Here is a 22,430-nt window from a genome sequence, read left to right as displayed (position 1 = left end):
CAGAAAGACGAAGCCTGAGGTGCCACAGGCTTAGTATTTTTAACAAAGTGCAAGTGCAGAGGCTCACCCAGAGCACAACAGTTTGCTCAGCACAAAGCTCTGAAGGCAGGACATCTGTTAATGAGGGGCCCACGGGACTGAACCAATTACAAGCTGCATATGAGTAAGGTTAGAAGATGACATTAAAAATAAAGACATTTAGCAATGACAGTGTATGGCATAAGGTATATGCACTTGCTGAGCATCTTTAAAATACTGGGAAATTAAGAAGTGTTGGAGATGGCATGGATATTGTTGAATTGGAAATAGAGAAAAGTAAGTTATCACCATGGTTCTCACATAATAAAAGCCTGCTGTCCCAGTGCAGGTCAAAAGATGGCAAGAATAATTCAGAAAATAGGTATGACACACACACACAAAATCTGCATGATGATTTTCTAGAACAAAATTAAGCACGACTTGCAATATATCAAAATGTCAGCTATCTATTTTAATTTTGGGAATACAGTAAGTTCACTTACAATACTTAAAAGGTCATTCAGAAAGACTGAAGTGCAGTAGCAAAAATCTTACTCTAAACATTATCTTTAAAATATCTTTGCTCTTTCTTCTGACAGATTGTTTCTACAAAGCATTTTCCTTATTTCCTTAAAACTTTTAGGGAAATTAAAAAAAACCAAAAAAAACCAAAAAACTGGTAAATCCTCCAGAGGTCCTTTCCTGAAAAGAAAAAACTTTAAAATCTGTAAGCCTACGTAGAAATGCCAAGCTATTAGAATTTTCCAAATACAGCCTGAAGCTTTGCCTGGATGCACAGAAAGATCAGTAGTCCCTTCAAACGATCTTGTTCTTCCCAGGATTTTAGAGGTGGCAGCTAAGCAGCACCATCCCAGCAGCCGGACAAGGCAGTGGAATCCAGCACATAAAGGGTTACAGCAGAACCCTGTGCTTTCCAGCCTTCTCCAGCCCAGGGCTGGGAATCTCTTGTCTCTCCCCTAATGATCAGATTTTACCCTTCCCATGCAGTTCCAAGGCTCAGACGTGCTGGTGGCCAGGAAATAAAGCTCAAGTGGCCAAGAAAGTCCCGCTGGGAACAGACACTTCTGCAGGGCTGAAACTCCACCCCTGGTGCAGGGAGATCTCGAGTCCATACACTCCCCATCAACAGCCTGGGGCTATTTGTGCTCTAATACCTCAAGCAGACAGAAAAGGAGAAGAAAAAAAAAAAAAACCTTTGCCTGAAACTATTAATTTAAAGCTTATAGCATAATTTTGCTTTATGATCTTAAGTAACTGAGATACGAAAAGCAAAAACAAAATCCTAGGACTGGCAAGACTAATTAAAATTTCTGTCATCTAACTTCCATAATGACACCTAACTTGCTACAGGTTTTAAAAGACGGAGATAAACATCACTGAATTTTATAATAAGTGTCTGTCTTTTTTTAACATGACAAGTTCAAATAATTAGATTGCTCTAGAATGGCAGTGGCTTGAAGAATTGTAATTGAATTAACCAGCAGGTTATTTTACGAGTATGAGGAATCTACCAACACTTTATTTTTGTTAAACTACAGCTTTGTCTGGTGGAAATTGATTAAATGCACATAATACTTCCTTTCTAAAACTTCCTTTTTCTCATGATATGGAAGCATCCAGTTATGAACTGGATATGAATTGCCAACTGTAATAAAAGGAAATAAAACATTCAGATGCGGACTCTGAATGTAAAAAAGCCAAACCCCACAAAAGTGTTGGCATTTCCTGGCATTGTTTGCCTTCCTGTTTGAGTGATTTATCTAACGTGATTATAAACTGAAATGTTTGAGATGACTTTCAATAAATACTACTTCTCATGTGAAGAAATAAGATTTTAACAAAGTCTGTTATGTATATACCTCATTCTAGAAACACATTGTAAAAATGAACATAAATCAAAGAAGCAATTACAAAAAAGCTGAATAGAACAAATAGGACGTAGAAACACTCTATTCAAATAAAAGATGTTATTTTTTTATTTTCTTGTTGGTAAAGTAGCATATTTTAACCTGGTTACCACAGGATATTAAAAAAAAAAAAAACAACAAGAAAGTATTTAGAAAATTTTATATATATATACATTTGCTTAAAAATTCTATTATGTAAACATTAGCATAGCAAGTTAAAATAATATTACAGTTTATTAATACTCATGTGAATATTGTACATATATATGCTTAATTAACAATATCTTTTCTACAGTTTAATAGTAACAGCCAAAAAAAATCCCTCCCCTAAGTCAAGAAGGAAATTCAACTTCTTCAGTTGTGTTTGGTCCCACATCCAAGACACAGAGTTCTTCATCTCAGAGTTAACCAAGAAGGTAAAGCACAGCCTTTCAGAGCTTTATTTTCAACCACACTTAGATTTTTATAATGTTTAGTGTCTTAAATGATTAATACTCAAAAAAAAAACCACTTCTCACAGTTTAACTACTGTCATGGCATGGAGATGGTTTCTGAAATCTTGTTAAAGGAACTTATTCCCCTACAGGGAAGTGCAATAAATTCTGTTTTGATGTGATAAAAAACAGTTGGTTTTTTTTAAGTCCGGTTATTTGCAGCAATTTGTAATTTTGGAAAAGTCATTCCTTCCTAAACTTTTCAGTGCTGTTGTCTAGAATAAATTCACGCCATTATGAACGAAAAACTAAGTCATCAATATTGATTAGAAGTATGCTCTCATATTTTTTGTGGAAGGAATTTATAAATAATCTAAGTTCTCTATAACTGTATCATAAAAGTACAGTTAGTGTAGAGTGAGAAATAAATTGAAACGTACAGTGTCACACCACTGTAGAACAAGTGGTTTATCTTCCATTCAAAATGTGAAACACAAAGCAGGTTAGTCGATATTTTAAAATACATTTTGTATTTTATATAGATATTTTCCTATAGTAAAGTGTTTATTCGAATACAGAATGCTGTGAAACTACCAAACTTCCAAAATAATAATCAAGTTAATATTCCATGTGATGCAGGGTGCTGACTGAAATACCCTAACCTATAGAAAATGAAGGAGGGAAACCCTTTACTTTCTTGAATTGTTTAAACATTTTTCCAGAAAGTTACTCAAGATCCAATTCAGAAGCATTACTGTTGTTTCCAAGGAGAAAAATGTGTTTGTGTGTGCAACAGGTTTCTTTCCATATATCCTAGAGTTCCAGCTGGAAGAGCCCAAGGCTGGTTCCAAGAGTTGCAAGGGTGTATAGCAGCAGGATTTGGTAAAAAAATTCGGGTTTTTTTCTTTTAAACAGCTGTTCCACAGGTTTCTCACTGTCATTTCAAGCAGGTAACTGTATTTCTATCCACAGGTATATATTATCTGTTCCCAGAATTCCAAGACATTAGATGGAAGATGTATTGGGTTGGGGGGGTTTGAACCTTTGAAATGGCACAAAACTTCTTGCAGAAGTGAGATCCCTGCATTCTTTGAAGGAAAAATAATGACATCAGTATCAGAAAGCACCAATTACTGATTCTGGTAACAAAATACCAGGTTCTTAATTATTAATATGTCCTGGCAGAAGCATCATTAGTTCACTGGGGATTCACCAAGTCTCATTTATTATTAGCTTCCTGCTCTGAGTCAGTCAACCCCATTGTTAGCGGGTTTGTATTAATTAATTTGACAGCTACCATGTAGATATTATTCTGTACAATAAAACATGACTGTTACAAAGAAACACCCCACCTTAGCAATAGGTCACAATTTTGAGCCAGTAGTCTTTAATACCATTCTGTTCTTTCTCTAAATGCTTGTATTAATTCAATCACGATGGTTTATGACTTGCAGTAGATTCTGTAAGGTAACATAATTTGATTACAACTATCACATCAACAATATATTCCATTAAAAAGACTGGCTTTGAAATTATTATCTACCTAAGAATATGTGACTTAATGGACATATCAATTTAAGCCTTTATAACTATGTCAATATCCTGCCTCATATAAACCTTGGAGATTTATTACTATTATTATTATTGAGAACTTTGATTTAATTTGCAAAAGCCAAGTCGACACATTGCATTCTCTATAATGAATGAGAGAATCTCTAAATAAATGAGATTCTGAAAAACCACAGTCAGTCTGTGAATACTGATGGAGACATCTGCAAAAGCTGGAAGAGCTCTGCCTGCTCTGTGTTTCTTAGGGAAGGGTTCATGGTGGAGGTGACTGGACAGCAGCATTGCAGTAGAAGTTGTGCCACTTTTTTACAGTTTATTTTGAACACTCACTAAAGGATGCAGAGGAGAAGCCCTGGATCTAAAGACAAAGCAGGAATGAAATGCTAACAAGACCACAAATTGCTCTAGGCTGGCTCTACCAGCCAGGAACAGCTCCAGGGCCCAGCCTGTCCCAAGTCCTCATCCTGGGATTACAGCACTGGCCGCTGGTGCCAGCAGGAAGGGTCAGTAATGAATTAATTAATAATTCATTAGTAATGAACCCAGCAGCTCATTGTGAGCCACCCACTGAGCACAGACAGGGGTTGAAGAGCTGTGAGTCAGCCAAAGGAAGTTTAGAGCTGTACAAAAATTGTAACTGCATGGAACTGGGTGAACAGGATAAGCTGATAAAATCATTCCACTGGCAGAATCATTGCTACAGGTATTTCAGATTTATAATGCACCTACTTGGGATTCTTAATACCAACTGGTCAACTTTCTTCAAGAGGCTTTGCTGGTTCTGGTGAATGAACAGAAGTGGGATTTGTAACAGATGCACAGGATTCTAAGACAGGGCCTTTCAAAATGTCTAGAGGTGGCAAAAATTTGGGCAGTCCTGTCAGTAGGCACCTACTGGCACTCCTGCAGGTACCTCGGTAGTCTTCAACATAAGCAGGGGTATAAAGTGGGAATGCCACCTTGTGAAGAAAGGCTTTCTTTGATTATTTCCTGGGATTTTAGCGGAGCTTTTAAAAGGATTAGTAATGCACCCATGATGGTATCTTGTATCACCAAGTGAACATTGTTTGCAGACTATCATCTTAGCAGCTGATACACAATTCAGCTAAAGTTAACAAAGAGCAATTTGTACATGGTAAACAAGTTTAGTATCTTTATGTAATCTACATACATACTTTAAAAATTACAAGAAGCAAGATAATCAGGAATGAAATCATTTTAAGAGCCAAATGCAGATATAAAAAAGTCCTTTTAAACAACTAAAAAGAAATTCAGTCTGCAGTAAATGAAATTTCTTACCATTTGCAGTTTACTGAATAAGTACTTGAATCTGTGAATTATTTCTTGAAAATGAATACAGCTTCATGTAACAGATACATCACAAAGGTTTCCACACAGTGTTTTCTTTCAAATTTACTTGCAATTCAGTGTTAGTATATGTGCTCTATTTCTACTAACCAAGTCTCCACTTTCTGAAAAATGAGTTAAAATTGTTTCAAAGTGGGACCATCATTACAGCTACTTCTTCCAACAAAGACAAGTTAAATCATCAGCACTGCATCAGACTGAAGAGTTTGGAGAAGCTACTTAACTGCCAGTCTACTCACTTTCCTTTCTTCTTAAGCGAGTGTCCCACTGTAACTAACACAAAACACCAACAGTAATTAATTTGTTAATGAGCACACAGCAGTGAGCTACCAGGCTGGCCTTCGGGTTTTTCTCTTTGTCTCTTTGTGTGGTAACTGACATCTCTTACTGACTGGGAAATACTCTTTCATTTCTGCGATGTGATTTTACTTAGTGGTATTTCACCTACGGAAATTTCTGACCTGGAGAGTGAACGCCACTCCTCTCTGCCCAATTTTGCTGTTGAGTGCAGTCTGGAAGTTCCATATTTCAGAGGTGGGAATGCAGCACGTGGGGCTCCCGCCCAGGCAGCGCTGGTGCCTCTCCCTGTGGGTAACAAAGCCTTTCTCACCTGAGAGATGCCACTGGAAACGAGTGACCACTGACCTGCCTGAACAGCACTCACTGATCACAGCGCTGCAGAACACAAGTTCCAGTTTGCTGGAACTTTAGTAAAGCACTGAAGTACAAAATCTGTTATTAATCATCAGTTTGTTTTTTTCCTGGAGAATAATATAAGATGTGAAAATTTAATATAATGAATGGATAATAAAATTACAAGATACATCAATTTAAGTAACATTATCCAAAAAACCTTCTGAGAGCGAAGATGTTCTTACATAAAGGAAAACTAGAACACAATTGATAGAAAATTTGAACATACACTGCTTAAACTTAATGAAGAGAAGATAGCTAAACATAATTAACTGCCTATGGCAGTGCAGCTAACAGACACTGAACTGGATTCCAGTTAATCCACGTCAGAACTTCCATCACTTGTAACAATTCTTGTCAATTTTTTAGTTACTCTTACAGTAGTAGCATTACAAATCACTTTTTAATAAGAGGTGATGGGTAACAGGCACTTTCATTACAGGCAATTTTTAAGTATCACCATATGAAGGGTATCACATTAATCAGATTAAGAATTCCACCCTGCCCTGCTAATGATGGACTGTTCTGTAACATAAGCAACAAATTAGTAACAAAATATAATCCAAGACTTAAAAGCACTGTTTTATACCACACTAATTTTGTGTATCATTGTGGTGGTTTGTAGAAATGAATAATATTGCACCTGCCTTACAGCAAGACTGAAATTTCACTAAAAATAATTACATTCTCTGATTTTAAAGAATTACTTCCCACAGACGAATGCTATTGAGAGTATCTATCTAGAAATGTACAAAAGCTGTTTTTCCACCTGTAATGTTTTTCTCATCATCTACATTGTGAAGTTTTTTAAAAACCTTTGTGTGTCAGAGGTTGACAATAAAAAAAAAACCAAAACAACCCAGTCTTTCTATTTACAAAAGGTAATAAATTAGTGAGGTTCTTTTAAGCACATCCTTCTGACATATTTAGTGATAATCATAAAGGTTCTTCTAAGGAGAAAAAAAAAGTGTCTTGACATGAAGCCCATGTCTCTCTGGAACAGAAAACTGTACATAGAAAAGGGACAACATAATACAAACAAGGAATTCATTGTGACAGAAGGACTTCAGAGGAACAAAGGAGAATTTGTGCAGTGCAGCTTTACAAAACAAAGGAAATGCCGATCCGTTTGCTGAGCTCTCGTGAAGAGCCCTCGTATTCTTTGAGAAAGTGATTACTGCCTTCCAAAGTAGTTAATCAGGATATGACCCTTGGTAATGAATGTCTCTTTTCAGGATTTAAGTTGATGCAGCTGTAGTCTCTTCAGGAGCTTAAATTATAAATATAGGCTAGGAAGGAATCACAGAACAACTTAAAGTACGTGCTGCCCGTGGTGACAACTCCGGGAAGGGTCAGAGGTCACCGCTCTGCGGCTCCAGGCTCCGCGGCTCCCTTGGCTGGCTGCGGGACAGTTTGGGGAAGCGGGTGCTCACTCTGGAGCGATTGCTTTTGCTCACTGTCTCTCCAGAGGGTGGGATATCACTAGGGAGACAAAAAATAAACACAGAACAGCTCATTTATGTTGTATGTAAATTGGTGTGTGGTTACTTCCAACATGAAAAAAGCAGATGTTATGAGAGCCTGGCACATGACTGCGAAGTACAGCACACATCTTCAACACCACGGAATTGCATTCTTTCTACTGGTGTCTCAAGTGTGAATTACAAAATGGGCTCTTTCAGAAATGACAACTAGTAGAACTTTCAATACTTTATGGAAGGTTGCAAGTTACAGGATAAAAGCGGATCTCTATGAGTTGCAGATCAGAAATGGTGGGAAAAGCATTTTGAAGTGATAAGTACAAGCAAAATAGACGAGCTTGGATGATGCTCAATTAACAATCCTCTAATCATGGATGGATGTATCATTACATGATGAAGTACATTGGTAATACATCCCTGAATTCTTCAGTCTCTCCTGACCCACAACAGACTACAGTCTTACATGAATGAGCCTTTTGCAAAAGACTCTGAGAAGAAGTACATTAAGTTCAAAACAAGCAGTAACAGAAAATTCCAGCTTACCTAGGTGATATTCAGGCTATAGACTCCTCGGAAAACTACAGTATAAAGGGATAGCATTGTACTTTTGCCATTCTTTTACAGGACTCCACATGGTTTTTAATTAAACTACTTACACACAAATCAATAAATAAAACTAAGTTTTGCATTTAGCAACTCAGCTAAGCAATAAAATTACACAGCATACAAAGCCAAGCTTATTTTCCTAAGTGAAAAACCCCAACTTTATAATACCTATCTTCAGACTGTGGTAACAAGTCCAGAAAGGAGAAATTGCTCATCTGCACTTCCAGCCATATTAAACAAACACAGATATATTTTAAGAAAATCCCCAAAGTTCTCTGTGCGTTCTTTTCCTGCAGAGTGACCTTTCCCACACACAGGTCAGTCCCTCCTGCCAGAGCCACAGGCGAACTCAGGCCCCACTGAGGCGTCCGGAGCACCCGCATGGGAGAGATGTCAGCAAAGCAAAAGCCTTTAACAAGTCCTGGGATGGACTGGAAAATTCTCTTGCAGGCAGCACAGCACTTCTGCAAAGAAGGGCAGCTGTCCTGCCCTGCCACTGGTTCAGAACTACAGCGCACACACAGCTGCCTCCACAAAGGGAAGAGAAAAAAAAACAGTATGGAAAAGTTATGTTCTGTTCTAATGCTAAGCAACAGAAAATAAAGTTTTGTGGGGTTTTTTAATGGCAGAGTATTTAACTGGTCTAAATTTCTAAGCAGAAAACTCTGAAATAGCTTTAGTTTAAATAATAAAGGATTTTCCTAAATCAAGATTCACCACATTCCTATTATAGTATTCAGTCTTCCAAGGTAACTAAGAAGTTCTTTATGTGAAAAAATGCATTAAATACCTGTGGCATACATACTCCTTCAATAACCAGATTAATAAGTTAGATCTTTAATTCCTTATTTTTCTTGTCACTAAAATAAAAACACTAAAAATTAATTTACCCTATGTTATTAATTCTTGGTAGCCGAGGATAATTGGACTTCCAACAGTGGCCCTATGATGTCTTACTCTGAAAACTCAGCAATGCTATCTAAGTTGCTGTAGAGAATTCTGATCATGTGAATCCAATTTCAGCTGTGCTCATTACCATGGATTTCTTTTAGTAACATGAATATTATTACTCATAATTTTTATACTATTTATAAAATTGAGCAATGCAGTGTTGATACTGTAATGCTTGTAAAAGAGAGCATGTGACATTGACTTCAGAGGGTTGTGATTTTGTTTTAAGATATTTTTCAGATATGTATTTTTCAGAACATGTAAACGTAAAGTAATCTAAACATCAAACATATAATGGAATGAAATTAAATGTTCAGCTCACTGGGCTTTGCTCAGTCTAAAATAGGTCAATTCAGCAGCACGATGGCCACTGCTGACAGAGCTTTGGCTGTCTGAGGCACACGGGGATCCTTGGCAGGTACAAGGGGCTTTACCTTGCAGCACAGAGCACGAGTGGAGCGCAATTACGGCAATTTGGTGATTGCTTTATGGAAAGCACATTTTAATGCACAAGCTCCTCCTGCTGGCATGTCCCCAAAACGACAACAGTGCCAGCCCAATGGAGCAAAGCTATTCAGAGGGAAAAGGGCAAAAAGGGCAGAAGGAGTTCCCCTAAAATGAAGAGAGATGAATTAATTTCAGTCTGGCATGGCTGAGGTAATCAGGTCATTTAGGGTAATTACATGAACACCAATGTCTGTGAGCAAAGGACAGAAATTGCAAGTAATTCTGCTAATTTAAATGATGCCACTCCACAACATGATATATCTAATAACTAAATTAGAGATTAATTTATCTTAAATGTCTTAGCTAATTTTTATAATGACAATCTAAGACACATCATTATCTAATGTAGGTTTACAGAAATCAATGTATATCTGAGGAATTACAGCTTCATGCATCCAGCATGAAAAGAAAACTGGAGCTGAAATTGAATTGATCAACTTCCATGGAAACAGATGTTCTACGGGGAAAAAGTTTCAAGTATTAAAAGTGTCATAAATTTAAGAGTCTTTCAGCCCCCTTTTCATGGGAGAACCACCCATCTCACTTGCCTGCTTCAGCTCTGGCTTTCTTGCCAAAATGACCAACCCAAAACACATGATAAGCAAGTAGGAGGGAAACAGTCATCTCCCCTCTGTTCTGTCTCCTGTTATTAGACTTAATGCTTTAGTTCTGGCCTAGAGGTAGAACAATACCTATACAGTCTCTGGTACTAACCAAAACACATTCTAAATGTATTGACAGGTCAACTGGTCAAATATTCCACCAGCTCTTGGTCAGAAGCATAAAGACATTAAAATTATTCTGTCTGTATTTCTGGCAAATGCACATGAAGATGAAATTGAGACAAATCTTTTTGCCACCCAGTGTTTGGGATGAAGAAGGAAGAATAAGTTATTACCTACAAGGTTTGCAGATCCTCTTGTTTGTCACACTCAGTAAAAATAGTCCCTAGGTTAGTTTGGGGGTGCTGAGTTAGGGTCCTCCTCCAGTTGATTGTTTTACTCAGATTAAAATACAAATTTAAAATACCTAAATCTCAACCAGGGAGTAGCTGTGCTGCAGTAACTCTCCCAGCCCTGCTTCCCCAGGTCCCTGAGGTAAGTTCACAATTCATCTAAGCCTACACGTGTCCCAACTACACCTGTTTGGCTTTAATAAAACATTCTGCTTTTCCTTCTGTTCCTTCTGAGCCACAGAAGCCTCAGCAGGGTCCAGGCAGAGAGGCTTACCAGGCACTGCCCTGTTCAGCAGTGAAATGTCCACCTATTAAAGGCTCAAGTTCTTTTCTACATTCTCACCTTGGCCCCTTCTGAAGAAAAAAGCAACCTGCTGAGGCAATCAATTCCTCCTTCCTACCCGGTCATTGTTTAGCTTTTAAGCATTCCTGATTGATCTGCCCAGCGTTTGTTTGGCAAACGATTCAGTTTCATTGATTTTGTCTTGGTGTCAAGTTCTGCCTGAGGTGCATCTATAGAAAACAGCTTAAAATAACCAGTCCTTTTCATCAGCTGCTGGTTTATTCATACCTTTGATTTATTGCTTTCCCTGTATCCATACGCAAACTGCATTTTGTGGGGTTTTCTTTACATACTCAGTACATGGAACTGCAGTATTCTCTTGGCTGATGTGAGCATTTACATGAAGAAATTTATTTCCCATCTCAATGCCTATTCTTCAGGATAAAATTAGAGAGAGAATTTTCTGATAAAAATAGTTTAACATATCTGCAACTGGAAATACTTTTGTATCAGCCAGAGATCAGAGAACAGAATAAGCACATCTTGGGAGTGCAGCAAAGCTCAGGATCAGGCATTTCATGTATCTATCTATAGATCTATCTCACACGTAAATGCCTCTCTGGAGACATTCGTAATTCTAGTTTCACTTGAGTTATGTTAAACACCTCATGAAAAAAGGCATTCACTGCCAGGTAAATTTGGTGACTTTTGCCAGCTTCTTATGTTATTAATTCTTTGTTAGTCATTATAATAATCTAATTCTGGTAATAACCTCAACACTTAAAGTGGTGCTCAGGCAGGCAGCTCCTCAATGAGGTCCTGGTAAGCAATGCCCATGTCAGGAGATCCTTATTAGACAATTGAGAACTAATTCTGACTTGACAATGCAACATATCTCAGCACCTTCTGCCAATTAAAATCAGATAAGACACCTGCTTAGTGGCATTAGTAACTAAGATTCTGAATTCACCAAACCATTTCATATACTGTATTAACTCCTACTTTGCAGTCAACTGGGTAAAATCCTAGTTGTTTCCAGTTGGTGAAGTGTAAAAATAACTGGATGCACATTTCCTGCCCCTGCTCCCAATTTTGTAGAAATTAAATACAATTATTAATGAGAAACTGTGATCTCCATTTATTAATATAAATGTCTGATTTGGATGTTTAAAGAGTCAGTTATTAACAGAAGAGATTGAAAGACAATCCCTCTATAGCACTCTTCAACACTGAAAATCCTGAAGACACTACTAGAGCAAAGTTATCAGGTTACAAACTGAATAATCATTTCCCATCAAGATCAGATCTGAAATAAAATTTCAAGAAATGAAAAGCATTAATTCTCTGTCCAACCATTTGGTTAATGTACAGCTCCTTCTACTTCCACATACACACTTCCACACTCATGACGTATTTGATCTCTTCCAATGACACATAATCGTGTTTCCACGTGTTACAATTCAAATTACCCTGACTTGAACATTCACATGCTACAATTCAGTTTCCATAACAGCATGAGACTTTCTTCATCAACATCTGCACTGTTATTTGAATTTTTCTGTAAACCATGACACTGTACATAACTCTGACAACACAACATTTTTCCCCACTAAGTTCATGTTGAAGTTGGCATACGGAGATGGTTACTGTATCTAATATTCTATAACTGGATAATATCTGTGTTATACACTCTTTCACTCAGGAAAGGCTCAGAACCCTGCAAAGGTCACCTTTCATCAGTTTCCATCTTAGCAATACTTCTACTTAATCCCCTCATTCCTTGGCTTTCCACTGCACAATGGCCTCTGCATTTGGGAATGGTTCTCTCCAGACAGAATAAGGGAATGCATGAACACCGTGCTCTGGCAAACGACCCCTGCCCAGCTAACCAGGAAGACAGAGACCACTACACACAGATTTACATTTATTTATAACTTATATATTTGGTTTTTGTATTCCTGTGCTTAGCTGAAAGGCAGGAAGTTTGGCTGTTCCATCCATTTCCATCTGGAAATCACCAACATTCAGCTCTACTCATTCTCCTCCTGTCAGGGGTGGCTCTGTGTGAGCAGCACATCCCCCACGCTCAGCAAAAGGAGATGTCATGAACAAGTGGTTCAGAAGCAGAACATGATCCAGGGCTGTTTATTAATAACAAAAGGTCAGATTTGCTTTCAGAAGAACAGTGTTCAGTTCCTGGATTTGGGTATTCCTGCTAGTAAGCAATTATCTTTAAGGAAAGCACAGACAGCTAGATTACATTGCTATTGAAAATATGGAGAAAACTGAAGACAGAAGACATGCATTAGGATTCACAATGCATCATATACACAAAAATAAACTAAAACTTTTGTTTGGCAAGTAGCAGTTTCCACGTGCTGAGGCAGCAGTGCATTACAGTGACCAGCCAGGCACTTCCTCCCCCAGATTCACAAACTGTTTGCTCACAATGGTTTTGACATGGAGGACAGACAAATTTAATTACCAAATTGGCTTTTAAACAGCATATAATCAATACAATTGGCATTGGGCATAACAACAAAGCTTGCAGCACATGCCTTCTCAGGCACCAGGACACCAGGAAAGCCAGTGAAGCCAGCAAAAAGAGTTAAGTATTAATACCCCTACCCACACCTACTTTACACAGCACACAAAATGCAAATAATTCATCATGTTCCATGACAAGCACTGGGGAAAAAAAAAAAAAAAAGAAAAAAAAATAAAAAGGTTTATAACATCTCCTCCAATTTGCTTAATTTTGCCAGTATCACAGAGAGGAAAAATCTGGAACTTAAAATACTTCTTATCTGTTCATCCCTATCATTTACCTGATCCTGAGCTCACTAATGTACTGAGACTAATGGCAGTAAAAAACTTGGTGCATAATCCTGCCTTACTTTAGCAGATCAGACTTTCAGCCTTCAACACCCAGCACCTGGGAAGAGCAGCAGCTAGCTGTGTCCTGTTTTTCCACGGGCTCGGGAGCAAACAGCTCCTGGTACTTCGGCTCTGGCTGGGCCATGGCCCTGCTGGGCCAGCTGGCTGCTGTGTCCCTGCTGAGGGCTCTGTCCCTCCACTCTCCCTGACTCTTCTTTGATTCAAATTCAGCCAGGCAGGAATATCTGCCCCAAAGCACTGGCAGGTGCAGTTCTCAGTGAGTTTAAAAGGAATAATGTGCTCTTTGCTCGGGTTTTGCCAGTAAACTGCCCATCATAAAAATCAGCATAAACAATTACCATCATTCTTTTATTTTTAAGGACAAGCCCCTTCTTTTAAAATTACCATGGAAGCAAACGGAATGATAGAGAAAAGTTGTGATCAAAACATGTTTTGATCTTCCAAGGAAGTGCTTCAGTTTTAATTGCTCCATCAAGTTAAGAGGTATCAGCTGCTTCTCTGAAGTATCTTCATTTCTCATGAAGATTACACATGATATTAACATGTGCAAAAGGCAGGAGAGAGCTGATGTGACCATTCTCAGAGGCAGATCCAGATTTGAATCAATGTCACATTAAAAATAACAGCTATGAATATAAAAAAATGAACAAACTTAGAAACTGCTCCAGGAATCATAACTGTAACTTTTCTGGAAAATATGGTGACAACAGTAACATGAAGAACACTGCTCTACAGCAATCACTCTTTCTGGGTTTTATTTTTTAAATACTAAGGGCATGTTATTGCCTTCCAGCCATAAGCTTGATACTAATAGTGATGCACGACCTAAAAACCTCAAAAATATAGGCCATAATCTCAACCCCTGGGAGCTTTTAAATTATTCTTCATTTTAGCCCATTATTTAGTTTTCCTAAGATAAAAAAGAAATTCCCACTGACTTGGATAAGCCCATAGAAAATAGTACATCTGCACCTGGCAACATAATCACAGGGCTGAGACTTGGTATAGTGCAATTAGATCTGTACTCTCTAAATAAACAAAAGTAATCAAGATGGGGAAATATGTAAATAAATGAGTACCATCAACAGAATAACAAGGGAAATGCTGACTTTGTTCTTGGTAATGAAGACAGGGATTAATGTTTACATTTAATCCAAGACAGAAGAGGAGGCTCATGGAAGAATGACGCTGGCTAGTAAATGACTACAGGAGCCAGCTTGGGATGCAGCAATCCTGATGGATTAGCCAGAAACTAAACAAGCATCAGGCTGGCCAGCAAAAAGACGACCACAGTAATCAGCAACCAAAATCACATTTTCTGTTTAATCATATTTTAATTATTTTCTCTGTAAAATGAAAGCGTCTGTGATAAATGCAGCTCATCCTTTTTTTTCATTACGACTCCAAATTAGGTTAACAGGCAGCAAAATTTGCTACTGACTCCAGTGGGAGTTCAGTGCACAGTGCATTGCTGGCCAGGAGCTCCTGAAATTTCAGGTCAGTTCTCCAGGTATCGTTAGATTCAGAGCCTTTAAAAAGTGTATCATCTTGGACCCTCTATAACTCAGAACTTTGCCAAGGAGTTCAAAATAAAAATAAATCAGATTTGCAATAATATTTGCCAGAATATTAGAGAAGAATCAATTTAGGACAGCAGTGAGCAGCCGTGGCTCTCACTGCTGGCAGCCACTGCAGTGTAGCTCCAGGGCTGGAGTGACATTCCCAGCAGCTGGGAGCTGCTGAAACTTCTCAATTCCAGCTCCTGGAGGAGCCTGGAAATGGCTGCTGCTGCCCAAAGAATCTGCTTTGGGAGGCCAGCTGAGTATTGTCCCAGAAGGAAGCTATCAAAGGATCACAGGATGACAAGACAGGCACTTTCCTCATCAACTATGAAATCCCCTTCTTGTTTCTTTGAGTTTTGTGCCTTTTGACCACATGAAGATTTTGCTGTTAGGAAGAACAGCCAACAGAGGACATCTTTCATGGCTCCATGTACATTTTAAACTAAACAGCGACTCCCTTTCCCTGGTTTAGAAGCTCAGTGAAGCCCCTGTGTTACTTTTCATCTTATCCCTGCCCTTTGCTGGGCACTGGATTTTCTTGGAGTCTTCAGGATTTAGATGCATTTTGACTCAGCTGTAGCACTAACAGTAAACATATGATAGAATATTCAGTCTGCAAACCAACACCATTTTCTTTCCCTGTGGTCATACCTGACTGTCTCAGCTGTTTGCAAGGCCCATATTTTCTAACTTTCAAACCCAAAGATTAGCAGGTCTCATTTAACACTTATAATGAGTTTTACTAAACTCCTAAGTGTAATTGTGTTGCATTTCTAAAATCTTAAACTAAAAATAAACCTTCATACTGCTGTTGGTAATCAAACTGTGGAGCACCGTGTAATTAATATGTGAAGATTTGAAGAAAAATTACTTTGATCTGCTCTTGGAGATGGTGACCCCAGCCATCTCAGTACAAATCCTTCCTGCAATTTCTGTTTAAAATCAGGTTATTGAGCAAGAGGAAACTGAAGAAGCCTGTTTAGTGATAAAGCAGATCTGCATTAGGAAATGAGCAGCTGTTGTGGCTCCATCCTGCGATGTCAGACTGAGGCTGTGAATACACAAAGTTCTCTCTGGGTGCTGTTCCTGGGCTGTGCAGGGTCAGGGGTGGAAGCACAGACACGATGGATTTCTGAGCCATCCCTGCTGCTGCACAGGCACCAGCCCTGGCTCAGGATGCTGCCACTGCTGTTTCTGCACGGACCTCAAGAGTTCAGGTTATTTGTCATTTCTGAACTGACATTTGGCCTCATTTGTATCTACAGAGGATGTATTTGGAGACCTCTGAAGCAGTCTAAAGTGAAAAAAAAACCAACCAAAATCACTTTCTTTACCCAATGGTTAATGATGTGAAGGGCTATGGCAGGGAAGGAAGGCTGCATACTATGGATTTTTTGTCATTAATAGACAAGTACCTCTAATTACATCAAGTTATTCTAGGATATTTCAGCTAACTGTTCATGGATTCAGCTACCACCACACAAGTACCAAACATATTAAAAATATACCACAAAAATAGGATCTGTAATACAACAGAATTGAATGGATTATGTTTACAGCTGGCAGATAAGCAAAACCAAGGAACAAAGCTTCTGTAGGATGTTTTGAATTTCAGTGATGGCCTGTAGCTAATTCCTGCTGTTTTCACAGAAAAACTGATGGCTGCTGCAATATTTTTCAATACAAGTTCAAATAAGGAAAAGAAATAAGCCACCTCCTTTTGAAAAAGTGTGCAGTTGGGCATAAACAAGCTTGTTATGGTCTGGATTAAAGCCAAGTACATGCACAAGTACAAAGACACCTCCCTTATGAAGATTATTTGTTTTACATATTCGAATGGATGCATCCATTATCCATTACAGGCAGTGGTGCAGAGAAATGAGCATGAATAAGCACTGGAAGACTGCAATATAAGATGTATAAACAGATTGCTCTAAACCACAGTTTCATGAGTATTCCTTACTGCTTCATATGCTAAGAGAAAGGAATAAAGTTTATTTTCCATCCTCAGCATAGCTTCTTTCATTCCTCAAAATCTCTTCCACTGTGGAAAAGTAATTAAACTTAATCTTTGGTTTTATTCCCAGTGAAATAAGCATTACAGAATAATTTTTTTCTTGCAGGATTCCAAATCTAACAGTTACTTGAAGAGGGAAAAAAGTCATGTTGTTTCATTAGCAAATTATTTTTTAAAAAATCATTCTACTAATTCTGCCATTCAAGCAATTATGTAAAATTTACATATGGGAATACATTTGCACACACTCATTCTGATTTAAAGAACAGTGTATTTTCAATAATTATTCCCTCTTTTTCCCCACATAACAGATTTCTCAAGGGCAATTGCTCTGAGGTATTGACATTTCAGGGGATCTGGAGCAAACATCATAAACTCATGTCTGAGAGCTCAGCTGGCAATATCTCTGACAATGCATTACAGAAATCCACCACGCCAAAACTGTTTGCAAATGCCATCCTGTGCCAAAAGTGTTTGCAGATGTCACAGAGAACCACCCAACATGAAGAAGCCCCTGGCTGAATGCAGAGCAGCTCCTGGTGCACCAAGGCCTGAAGTGCAGGGTGCAAAGAGCAGCAGTGCCCACTGGCACAGACCAGGCTTAAGGGACTTCATTGTTTTTCTGCACCAGAAACCTTGGAAATGCCATTTCCCATTTCACAGAGTAGCAGCAAGGCAGTTTGGTGACACAACAAAGGCTGTCTGGGAACTGAAGAGAGAACAGAGCTCTATGGCCTGACCAGAAGGAGACAGGGCCAGCCAGGTAGGTCACAGAACTCAGACCCTGCTTCCCAAACAACAAATCCCCTAAATCCTGCTCTCCCTGGAGGTGCTGCCTTTGTACATCCAATGTTCACGTGCTAGGCTGGGAGCTCTTCTACTCTCCCACATTTTAGATACTTGTAAAAGAAAAGTGATTTTTCAATAGTCTGTGTTGTTGGCAAGCATCTCTATCAAGCTTCCCCTGTTAACAGAATTCAATGAAAATGTCAAATTGAAGTCTTTCTCTTGAACATAGAGTCTGAATTTCCACACCTGGTTTGTACCAGGAGTCATCTGCTATAAACTGTGTCTATCACTTTCATGACTCCATCTAAGATTTTACTAATTAGGGAATTAAACTCACGAATCCCCAGACTGGGTTTTGAGCAGGTCACATCCCCCAGGCCACACCAGCATAGTATAAGTAATATATTCTGCCATGCAGACTGGTTGAAGTGAATAAGAAGCCCCTAAGCTCCTTTCAACACATCAGAGAAAACCAGGAGTAGAAATAACCTCACTTTTTGTGAGAATAGTATGGCTTCAAAAACATCTAAGTGCCACAGTTGCATGCTATGCAAGTTCTAAATACATTATAAATACAATATATGTGATAAATACGGTATTATTTTGGTTGGTTTCTTTCAGTTCCATTAATCAGTTTCTATTCATTCTGTGAACATATATTTAAAGAAATAATTCCCTCTTCAGCTGTATATTTCGAATTCTAATTTCCAAAAACAGCACTAGAAGAGTAGTGGGCTATGAGAACTTATTGATAAGGGAAGCTCAGCGTCCCATCTGCTCAAGCCCTCCTGCCATCACACCTACCTGCACCCTGCTTTCAGCTGCATGGAGAATGGAACTTGAGGAATTTTTGCCTTCTTCCAGCATTGTGCCATTCCCACAAAGAGCTCAGCTGTGGCATCCAGGCTCCCTGGGTGCAGTGGGTCAGCACAGGGGGTCCCCAGGGCCTTGTCCCAAGGAGCAGGAGAAGGAGCTCAGGGCTCTGGATCCCCAGCTCCCAGATCCATCTGCACTTGCACACAGATTGCTCTGGCTGGCCAGATGGCTTCTTACAAAACAACATGTTCACATCAACAGTGTTCAAAACACTTTCTGCTGGAAACTTGTTTTCTGTCAGGGACCTGCAGATGGTTCTCTTCCCCTACCTGTAGGTTCTCCAAAACACATCTCCTGAACTGGCTGTTATGCAATCTTCATATGCTGAGATTTGACTGTGAATATCTAAAGCTGGCAATTTTCTTAAAATAAGCTCCAGAAAGAGAAACTTAACAAGCAATTATAGATCAGCTAGTTTAAATGCAGCTGTAGAATAAATATTACAAACTGTTTTGCAGGATTTAGTAGGCTAAAAATTAAGCTTTAAATTATCACAAATTCCTTACAGGGAACTCACGTAGATTTGGGTAAGGCCAGGAAATTGGCTCAAGAAGGGAAAATATTGTGAAAAGAACATTACACAGCTCCATCAGAGGTGTCTGTGGGGTGTGCATGTGACACAGTGAGGCACCTGAGCCAGTCCTGAACAACTGTGCAGTAAATGGCTCCTACCATCCACATGTCCCATTATGCAGTCACTACAGAGGCAATTTAGTGTACTCTCACCTGCTCAGCAGCTTAAAAAAATATACTGAGAAGAAAATTATCTTCACACCAAATTAGAATATTCACTTTGATTTTTTTTTTTCTTTTTGGCCAGTCTGGTGCTCTCTGATGACCTGGATGCTACATGAAAAATATGCATTACAATGCAGCATAATTCTATACGTTTGTGAGCTTTTTACATTGCAAATTCTGTGCCTATTTTAAAATACTGTATTAATTTTGGGGGCTTTGATTTAAAAGGGACAAAAAGACACAGCTTTGTAGTTCAAAGTATGAGAGGTCCCACATGCTGGAAGATAGACACTGTCATACAGCAAGGACAGCAAGAACACAGAGGCATCTGCACTTGCTTACACTCCAGCATTTTAGCACATTCTCAGCTACTGACTGACCGAGTTGCAAACTCCTCTGTGCTCTCCTCCTCTGAAAAAGTCAATTCCAGCAGAATAATGGAGCAAATTGTTACAGACAGAGAGGATAACTGCGAAATAAACTGTCCAGACGTGTCTAGTACCATTTACTAGAAAAAGAAGGATAACACATAGAAAATAAAACTATTTTTCATTAAATTAGGTGTATCATTGAAGCAATTTTGTTAAAAGAATTCTACTCAGACAATCATGCCAGAAACTGGTTTACACAGTAAAAGGAAATAATTAGACAATTGCAAAGGTAGTAAAAGCTTACTTTTACTAGCTAGCTTACTTTACAAATTATGTATACTTGTTAATGAACAAAAAAGAATCTGAATCTTTAATAATTACTATTATTTGAAGGGAAGAAGAAACAAAATGCCCTGTTATATTTCCTAGCTATTCAAGTAGAAGTATGTTCTATGTGCTCACTAGGAAAGTTTTTATCATCTTGTAGAGATGTCAAACTCTTTCAAACATGAAAATTTTGATGTCAATGTTCTACAGTTGTCAGTGACCAGGTGCAGACTAGGAGGGTAATGGAGAGAAGGTTTATAGACATTGATTTGTGTTTGACAGCTTTCATGGTTTTGCTTTGCAACTCTTGGTTCTTTATTTTGCATGAGAACAAAAACATACATTTAGGTACAGCACCATGGCATTGCTTTTGGAGACAAACACAGCACCAAGAGCCCCTTACCCAGCAGAGAGCTGCAGAACAGAGCACCCATCCCAGCCCTCAGGGAGACACTGGGAACTGGGGCTGCTCTGGCACAGACTGAGCAGCAGCCACAGCTAAAAGGCAAAATCACATCAAGCCCAAGGTGCCAATGCGCGCCAGCCAAGCACAGCCCTGCCCAAGAGGGTCCCCTGTCCCCTCGGGGCTGGCTCTCCAAGGCACATGGACCTCCTTCCTATGTCCTTCCACAGAGCTCATACCTTAGGCCTGGAGAATGAGCACAGTAAACTGAGACAGACAGTATCACAAATATCTGCTTTTTAAGTATTATTGAAATTGCCACCTGCATTTGATTTTGTGAGTATTTGTGTACGCCCCACACATGCACATTTCATAATTTCATATAACTGCTAACACTATCAATGAACAGTTGTAGCAGAGTTTTAGAACTGCACAAAGAAATTGTTTCCTACTGAGGAAATCCAGATTCTAGGGTTTCAGGATGAGTAGAGTACATATACTGCTGGAATGGAGAGGATCACCTTAGAATCTACTAAATGTTTACATGAGCAAAAATTTATTTTAAAGAATGCAGACAATGAAATTGAAGATAGAAGATGATTGTCTGTGCATTTTCCAAGTTTCAGTACTTAAAAAAAAATCATCCTGAATTATGCTGAAGGTACTTCACAAAGATATATCCAGGCTATGAAATTGAGAATGGAAGCTTACAGAGCTGAGGATTAAAGGATGAGAGGCAGTTTTGTCCCAGCACACAGAGAACAGCTCCACTGAATGCCCAGCAAGCTGGTCAGATAACCCAAGCAGAGGGATCTCCTCTTGCCAGGCATTTACACTGCTCTGTACATGGAGCAGCACAGAATGCAGAATGCTCACTGCACCAGACCTTCTCACCCCAAGATCCTACCTGGAGCTGCATCTTTATACACAGTAAGACTATTCTAAAATACCAGAATCACTCATGTATAATTTTTTCAAGGCTTGTTTTCAGAAGAAAAAATACCTTCCTACAGTAGTGTTTAAATAAAAATTCTGTGCCTATGGTGAACACCTTTGGTTGCTAGTTCAGTTACTATTGCTACTTCAAAATATGAAAGAAAATCCCAATACCCTTCTAATGAAATGGCTTCTATGTGTGCATAAAATGCAGTAAAATAAATCCTGTGTATGTGCACTCTTTTTTTTACACTCTTTTCCATTATTTTCCCTTTTTCACCTCATTTTAACGTACATTCACTTCAATCCCTCCAAACTGTCTCATTCAATCTCTTGCTATTTACATTTTACAGCACTCTTCTACTCTTATTCAACTCATTTATTCTTGTATACCCTACTTTCTCCAGTTTTCTTTCTATAATAATTCACACTGCCAGCCACAACACAGTCATCCACTAAAACCCAGCTATTGTTTGCTCCTGTTCATGCCCAATTATTCTCTCAACAAACTCCTGAGCTAAATTGGGTCTATGTTGGTGAGTCAAACCTCTTGTCCAAAAATCATCACTGTCACAGCTCCCCATGGAAACTAATTCCCTCCTGCATACACAACATCAAGTTATCTCTTCCAAATCAATTCACCTGTTCATGTTTCAGTTTGCCTTTGTTTCACATTTCCTTTATTACAATATTGGCCTCAAGTCCCTGTTGACTCACTCT

At 38.8% G+C, this 22,430-nt stretch overlaps 1 protein-coding gene across 3 annotated transcripts in view; it reads right to left on the bottom strand.

The window, feature by feature from the left end:
- Positions 1-640: 640 nt before the first annotated feature.
- The window catches only part of SNX29 (sorting nexin 29), a 104,361-nt gene continuing 82,571 nt past the window's right edge, over positions 641-22,430 (bottom strand). For 2 of the 3 annotated variants that reach the window (XM_041462832.1, XM_041462834.1), the window contains one exon: positions 6,067-7,492. In XM_041462832.1, the coding sequence (XP_041318766.1) occupies positions 7,363-7,492 (130 nt within the window). In that variant the 3' untranslated portion in view covers positions 6,067-7,362. Of the gene's footprint in view, positions 1,194-6,066; positions 7,493-22,430 lie in introns of those variants that run through there. The other variant, XM_041462833.1, reaches the window with a different exon arrangement.

The sequence above is a fragment of the Pyrgilauda ruficollis genome, unplaced genomic scaffold (genome assembly GCF_017590135.1).
Source record: "Pyrgilauda ruficollis isolate IOZ18807 unplaced genomic scaffold, ASM1759013v1 scaffold16, whole genome shotgun sequence".
Taxonomy (NCBI): domain Eukaryota; kingdom Metazoa; phylum Chordata; class Aves; order Passeriformes; family Passeridae; genus Pyrgilauda; species Pyrgilauda ruficollis.
The sequence above is the reverse complement of the archived record's forward strand: the minus strand, read 5'-3'. Positions and strand labels throughout refer to the sequence as shown.